Here is a 7,455-nt window from a genome sequence, read left to right as displayed (position 1 = left end):
GCTCTTTGTGTAGTTCCTGTCTCCTACCAGCAGGTGTCTCTGTATCATCCGCAGGAAACATCAGCCGACAAACCAAGTGGACGGTGTTGGAAATGGGAACTAAAAAAAGGATTCTTAAATAAATTAAAATGCATCTGAAAAATATGAAATCATTGCAATTTTATTTTTAGAAGTAAGTTAAAACGGTGAAAACTAACAAGTTTATCAAATTTACAGGACAACATTTTTTATTTTTAATTTGAGGGATGCTTATGTAGCAACCATGAAAATCAAAAACAAAACCACACTAGACGAAGACGGACGTTAAACCGTCTTCGTCTAGTCTGGCACATAAACATATACATTTTAGATTTGATCAGAAAACAACTTAAAAAATAACAACAGCTATACCTTTATGTTAACGTTGTCAGCAATCCTTTAATTATTTATCAATCTAAAATAAAAAAGATGACGCGTATGACTGCAGCCACAAGACTGCAGTCATACAGTCTAAGCACGACTTCAAAGAACCAAACTGCATCCATTTGCTGACCTATGACCTCTTAGTGTGACTTCGCTGCTCTGCAGCTCACATGAGTTTTAATGGCCATTTCTCTCTTTGTTCATTAGAACTTCACTTTCTTCAACAACTCTTAAAACGTCCACCCAAAATGTGGAAAAATCCATGCCTAGAAGATCAATATAAAATAAAAATCAAATAAATTATAGCAGTGTTTGCTCACATATTCTCCCAGAACATATTTAACTTGTTTTCTTTGTCACTTATTTTCTTTGTATTTATTAGTTATTAAGTCTTCAGCTCATGATTGAACTATAACTAAAGAAAAATGTGGAAAGAGAGAGGTAGATGTGGAAAACTTCATTGCTGTGTTGACTCTGTGCCCATGACGTTAAGAGCCACAAGGTTGGCCCGTTTCTTTAATCTCTTTAAAACTGGATCATTGGAAATTTTTATAAGTACAATTTCACCTTTTCGTTATTACCTCCACATTGAATCCAGAATACAATTTAAAATTACAATTAATGCCCTTAATAATCAGACGGCATCACATGTGAAAGATCTCACTGTTCCTTGTGTTCCTAATGAAGCCCCTCAGGTTTGTTGGTGCTTCCCAGAGTTTTCTAAAAGTTGAAAACGTTTGTCGAGTAAAGTGCCTTGAGATGACAATTTACGTAAGCTAAATCTATGTAAATAAAACGGAATCGATTGCATTCCTACCAGACTTCAGAAGGAATTTTTTTACAAACTTAATTTCTGCCAGAAGAGCATTTCACAGAAAACAAACTCATCATTAAATCACTAAATGCATTTTATTGTCCCAGTGTAATTCCAGCTCCCAGACACCGATTGAAGGCAGGAATCAAACTGACCGTGTGTGACAAGACAAGACTGTGCACGGAGCGACTTTAACCTGACTGAACACTGAAAAACGGAAAATCGTGCATGTGGAACACAGATGCTTTCGCTTCATGAAGCTGATGCAGATTTCTGCTCAGAGCCAAAGCAGAGAGGTGGAATTTTCCTGAAGCGAGTCCCTGTCAGGAGCAGGAGACGACGAAGCGTTTGCTGGAGTGGGCTAAACAGTGGGAACTCTGTGGGGCAGTGTGTGTGACCTGCCCCGACCCAAGACCTGCAGTCCTAATGGAGAATACACGACCTACTCTGCTACCCCCTGCTGGATATCTTTTTTTTTTTTTTTGGACATTACGAATAAGAAACATTGTTGTAAACAGCACCTACTACTGTTTCCTTCTGTCTGCGTGTCAAATGGTTGATTGAAAGAAACTGTCTGAAAGTCAAAATTATTAGCACTGCCTGCTGATCATTAAACACTTCCCCTTAAGTGAAAGAGATCAGGTTTGGCAGAATCGCGTTGAAGTGTTGATGAAATGTTTTCAGGATGCAATTTGGTGTCTTTACATGAGCCAGAAAATGTCTCTCATGGCGGAGGAGCAGCACCTGAAGTGGTCTGTCGTGGGATGACGGATACCGAGAACACAACTTTATCATTACCAGAGGAATTGGTCAAGGCTTAATCAAACAGACAAGGACAGTGAAACATCCAGAAGGGTCGTTTTTCGGATCAACGCCTGCTGAAGTGACACCAATGGGGAAAAATAAAACAAAGGCCCAAACGCACATCATGTGCTCACTTGCTATGTTTGACCCACACTAGGAGTGAACTGGAGAGGCAGAAGTTTTATTCGGAAAATTCTTATGTTCTAGTTTCTCGGACAAACCTGTAAAGGAACAAAATGGGAAGCTTTAAAAGGCTGTAAAAAATTGGAATTGGGTCCAAAAGTTTAAAATCAACTCTGAAGCTGGTTAAATAGGATTCTTTGGCTAGGAGCAACAATCAGCTTCATCAGCCAGCGTAAAAGGCACATCCAAAAAATTATGCTAGACACAGAAACCACTAAGAACGTCCAACAGAGAGCCTCAAACACGATGTCCAAACCACCAGTCCACTTTAGCGCCTTGTACTGCAGCCAGCTTTTTCATTAAGGCAATCCTTAATCTTCGAGTTCGGATTTTGAGTTTGGATGTTTCAAGTAGGATGTCCACTCCTGGGATTATTAGCTATAATATATATGTTTTTGTTGCACTGACCAGTGAAATTGTCTGACATCAACCGTCTCCCAATGAACCTGCTTCCCTAAGGTCATTACTGATACTTGCCCACCTTGACATTGAGTTAAAACACATCCAAACATTTGGTGAAAGTTGGAGAATTCACTCCACTGGGATTTTTGCAAATCCACTCAAACATTCCCTGCCACACACACACGTACACGGAGCCTCCCAGTCACTAACTGGTATTACCTGACGGCAGCAGGTTGTGTATGTTGGCACACGGTTCAGCAGACTGTAGCGACATGTCTGGCTTTCAGGGCTCTCTGCAGGTCACCTTAACAGCGGCAGACAGGTGGAGGCATGTGTATACGATCTGAGTCATCAGACAGCATTCACAGCCTTCAGACACACTCAGCTACTGTATGCTTATTAATAGTAATGAGAACAGGAGAAAACTTTAAAACCTCCTCAATTATCTGTCCTTCCCCGTGCTATTAAGAGAGTCTCCTCAGACAGCAGTGTCTTTGGGAAGACTTTGGTTTATGTCTTCTTCAATCAGAAGATGGACTGGAGTGGAACGGACTAAGCTGAAAACGCCCTGATTCTTCACCTGTCTTACTCATCCTGTCTGTCTAAACCTGACCATGGTTTGTGTCAATAGCAGTCAGCTATGAGGCTACCTTGATGTGTTAGCTTGGCATCCTACGGTGTGTTTGACATTCATTAAAGCTTCAGTTATAGGTCAGAAAACAAGGGACAGGCAAAAATTCTCATAATTTTTATAACTTTTCACCATCCATTTTCCATACACCCTTGTCCCTGGTCGGGTCAGGAGGGGCGCTGTTGCTTATATCTCCAGATAAGACATTTCGGGCGAAAGGCAGGGTACGCCCTGGGCAGGTCGCCAGTCCATCGCAGGGCAACACAAAGACAAACAACCATGCACACACACCTCAGGAGAATTTAGAGAAACAGTCATGTTTTTTGGACTATGGGAGGAAGCCAGAGTACCCAGAGAGAATCCACCATGCACAATGAGAACCCAGGACCTTCTTGCTCCAAGGCAACAGTGCTTGCCTTGGAGCAAGCACTGTTGCTGCCACTGTGCAGCCCCCTACCATGAAAATACTTAATATAAAAATTGTATATTTTTCTTAAAAAATTTTTTTTCATTTTTTTTTCAGATGGAGTGCCTCAGGGAAGTTGCTACATATAAGTAGGTGATTTTTTTTTTGTCGTTGTTGAAGGAATCGTTCACATTTCACAAAAAAGTTTCTGATGAAAGAGGAAACCAGTAGTATCTTATTTGCATTATATTTATTTATTAGTTCAAAGTGCAGGACTAATTATTAATCAATTAATCTGCTGGCTGTTTTAAAGCAAGAAAAAAAAAAAACTAAAGTATGGAGTAAAATATCAACATTGAGCACACCTTGCCTGAATGTGTTCAGTTTTTCATATAGAATCCTGTATAAATATGTGATCAAAAAAAAGTTTTTCGGCGAGAATCAAACATTTAAGTAAAAAAAAAAAGAATAAACATGCAATTGTTCTATGGGTGATTACACTGGCACTATAATATTTGGACCACAAAAATAATTTTGATACCTACAGATAACAAAAACCAAAAAAACCATTTGACTAAATTTGAATCCTAAAGTTAGATTTTGCATGTAAAACTACAGAAACACTGGGGTTTGAATACGTCTTTCTTTTTTTTAGATGAATAATAATTTGAGCAATATTTGTATAAATATTTGCAGTGGGACATAAACTGTGCCAACAATTCACAGAACAAAGTCTGGGGAATTTGAGAAAACTCCTGAAAACATGAAAAAAGGGGAAGGAAGTTCCACTTTTTTTTTCTTTGCCACCCATTTTTTTTTATATTATATTGGTGTTTTTGCAAGTTTGGGAAATTGGAAATAGAAGAAAATTACAGAAAGGAAGCTCTGGAGGGTAAAATGTTATTAGTTTCAAATTAAAAATGATTTTGTTTTTATGGTTCACGGTTCTTCTATTTTCCCCCCCAAGATGCTTAAGTCCTGCTTGGTGTCAAATTCAGACCAACATTTTGTTGCCATATAAAAATAAATTTAAAGAACAAAAAAAGTTATTCTCTTTTGTAACGCAACTGTAGATGAGAAAATAGCATGTTTCTTTTGGAGACACATAAATATTGTGTTATAAATGGCATTTAAGTCACTTGTATTAATGCTAAAAACAAGACAACTTTCCAACTGATAGTTATAAAGACATTTATTGAAGAAATTTGAACTTTTGGTATTTTACAAGTTAAATGACAGAAACGTGTCTTTTTTTGTACAAATATCAAGATTCTATTTTTTTGTAAAAATGTGGAGTACTGTAAACAATTCACATCTCTCTCTAAAAGTTCTTTTAAGTACCCCCCTCGCCTCATAAAAATAGGGGATTGTCATCTCTTTTATTGCATTTAAACCACCACAGTTTTGCCAAAATAGATCAAATGTTATCAAAATATTTCTTTACATTTAATTCCAATTTTGATTCATATGAGCTTTGTCCTTCTCAAACTAAATAGGAGCTTTGTTGTAGAACCAGATGTTGCAATTGTGTGATCATGAACAGTTCAGTAGTCCAGTTATAATAAAGCCTGGTGATAAATAATTAGCTTCTGACCATCTTCTGATCCCACAGTGGAAGAACATTTCAATTCAAACAGGAATTCATTGATTAATTCCAAGTTTTGAACTTCTTGAGGCAAATAATGAAAATTCATCGAGACAACTTTCCTGAAAACTGAAGTTTAACTCAGTCTTATAAATAAGAAACAGACACATATGACTTATATTAATACAGTAGAGCAGAGATTATATATATATACATATATATATAAAAAACTGACCATCATTTATAAAATTTAGTCCAGAAGTAATACAGCAATCTGAAGACGTAGAGAGCGATTCTCCTCTGAGATTTTTTGAACAGTTCTGAGGATCCGGATCCGGAGCCGGTTCCCCTCAGTTCGGACAGGAGCATTTGCACTCGGATATGACCGGGTACTGGATGTGGATCCAGGCGCACCTCTGCGGAACCTTTTTCTGCGGGCAGTGCCACCTCAGGAAAGTCAAGTGAGTCGCTTTGGCCGGTTTGCACGTCATCCCCTCCGGAACCGAGCAGGACCGCTTGCTGTAGCAGCTGCCCACCTTCAGGTAGCGCGGCCAGAACCGCCAGCCCAGTTCGGTCCACGCGTAAACCACCGGACACAGCGTGTAGGCCCAGAGCATCCTGCGCAGCTTCCGGTTCGCCTTCTGCTGCTTCTTGCCGAACAGCACCTCCAGCTCCAGGGTTCGGATCTCTTTCGGCATGGGTCCGGTGAGCTTCGGGCTCTGATCCGGGTCGTCCTCGTAGAGGTCCTCCGGCGGGGACACGGACATGAAGTCCGGATTGAAATGGCTCCCCAGGAGGCTCCGGAGCTCCGTCCCGTTCAGGTCCTTCTCCTTCGGGTCCAGCTGCGGGTCCGGTTCCTCTTTCAGGACCTCCACGGGCAGAGAGTCGCTGGGGATGGGGCGGATGAAGTGGTTCAGGTGTTGGCACATCCCGTCCTGGATCCAGAGCGCCAGAGAGAGAAACAGCAGGAGCCAGCGGGAGGGATCCATGCCCCCTGTCTGGTTCCGATCGCCACAGATCCCCAGCAGAGCTCCGGGTCTTCTCCACCAAAAGACAAACAGACAGATAATCCAAGAGGGAGTTCAACCCACCTCCAGGCGGGACTAAGTCCGGGATCAGCTCCGGGCTCCGGACTTCATGACGGCTCCAGGGTCCTGCCGGAGCCGAACTGAGTCGATCTGACTCCGGCTGCGCGCACATATTCGGCAGAAGGAGGCTGATGTCATCCAAACCGAGCCACACCTCCGCGCACTTTACGCACCGGCGGTGGCGGATTCTTTTTGGGGAACGATGAAAAGATAAAGATGCAGAGAGCGGCAATAACCGCTCAGTGATATCAGGAAGGAGGAGGAAACAAGTTGATGTTGGGTGTGTCTGGGGTCGTTTAGTAGTCTTACCAAGTGTCTTTCTGCTCTGTTTTTTTTTTTCTCGTGCAAATATCTTAGTACACTTAAAATAATCAATCAATCAATCAATCAATCAATCAATCAATCAATCAATCAAATTTTATTTGTATAGCACATTTCAGCAGCAAGGCATTTCAAAGTGCTTTACATAATTAAAATGCAAACAGCGTGTGACATTGAATAAACAGTGAGAAAAAAGAGATTTTGAAAAAGATTAAAAAAGATAAAAACATTAAAACCCCTTTTAGGACTTCAGTTAAAAGTCGTTTAACTGGGCCTCCAACCCTCTGGGACTTTAGTCAAAAACACCGTTTGACAAGGACTCCAACCTCTAGGTTTTTAGTTGAAACGCCGTCAACTGGGACTCTAAACCCCGTAGGACTTTAGTTAAACGTCGTTTAACTGGGACGTTTTCCGGGGGGGGGTTACATCATTAAAACGTAGACAGTTAGAAAGAAAAATAAAAAGAAATTAATAATAGATAAAAAGTGAAGATAAAAACATTAAAAACATCGAAGACATCAAAACCCGCACTCTAATCCTAATTTAGCCATAAGCAACTCTGAACAGGTAGGTTTTAAGTTGAGATTTTAAGGCAAAACTAACTTACAAGTAACTTTTCAGCAAGATGTGGGAGCTTGTTTAAGTTAGAAATTCATTAACATTGATGAGAAAGTACCAGTTCCACCGGAAAATGTCTTGTTATTATTAGTCAAATAATCTGACAATGGAACTGGTACTTAAATACACACACACACACACACACACACCCCCACCCACACACACACACACACACACACACACACACACACACACACACAC

At 40.5% G+C, this 7,455-nt stretch overlaps 1 protein-coding gene across 1 annotated transcript; it reads right to left on the bottom strand.

The window, feature by feature from the left end:
- Window positions 1–4,819: 4,819 nt before the first annotated feature.
- nog3 (noggin 3) lies at window positions 4,820–6,661 on the bottom strand. Its single transcript, XM_007565231.2, has one exon. It carries the CDS (start codon window positions 6,214–6,216, stop codon window positions 5,578–5,580), a length of 639 nt encoding a protein of 212 aa, XP_007565293.1. The 5' UTR covers window positions 6,217–6,661; the 3' UTR covers window positions 4,820–5,577.
- Between the last annotated feature and the right edge of the window lie 794 nt (window positions 6,662–7,455).

Source organism: Poecilia formosa, unplaced genomic scaffold (genome assembly GCF_000485575.1).
Source record: "Poecilia formosa unplaced genomic scaffold, Poecilia_formosa-5.1.2 Scaffold173, whole genome shotgun sequence".
Lineage (NCBI taxonomy): Eukaryota > Metazoa > Chordata > Actinopteri > Cyprinodontiformes > Poeciliidae > Poecilia > Poecilia formosa.
This window is presented reverse-complemented; position numbering and strand designations above follow the sequence as displayed.

What these genes read in the sequence shown, in the direction of transcription:
- nog3 (XM_007565231.2), bottom strand. Translation starts at nt 6,216, where the DNA reads ATGGATCCCTCCCGCTGGCTCCTGCTGTTTCTCTCTCTGGCGCTCTGG.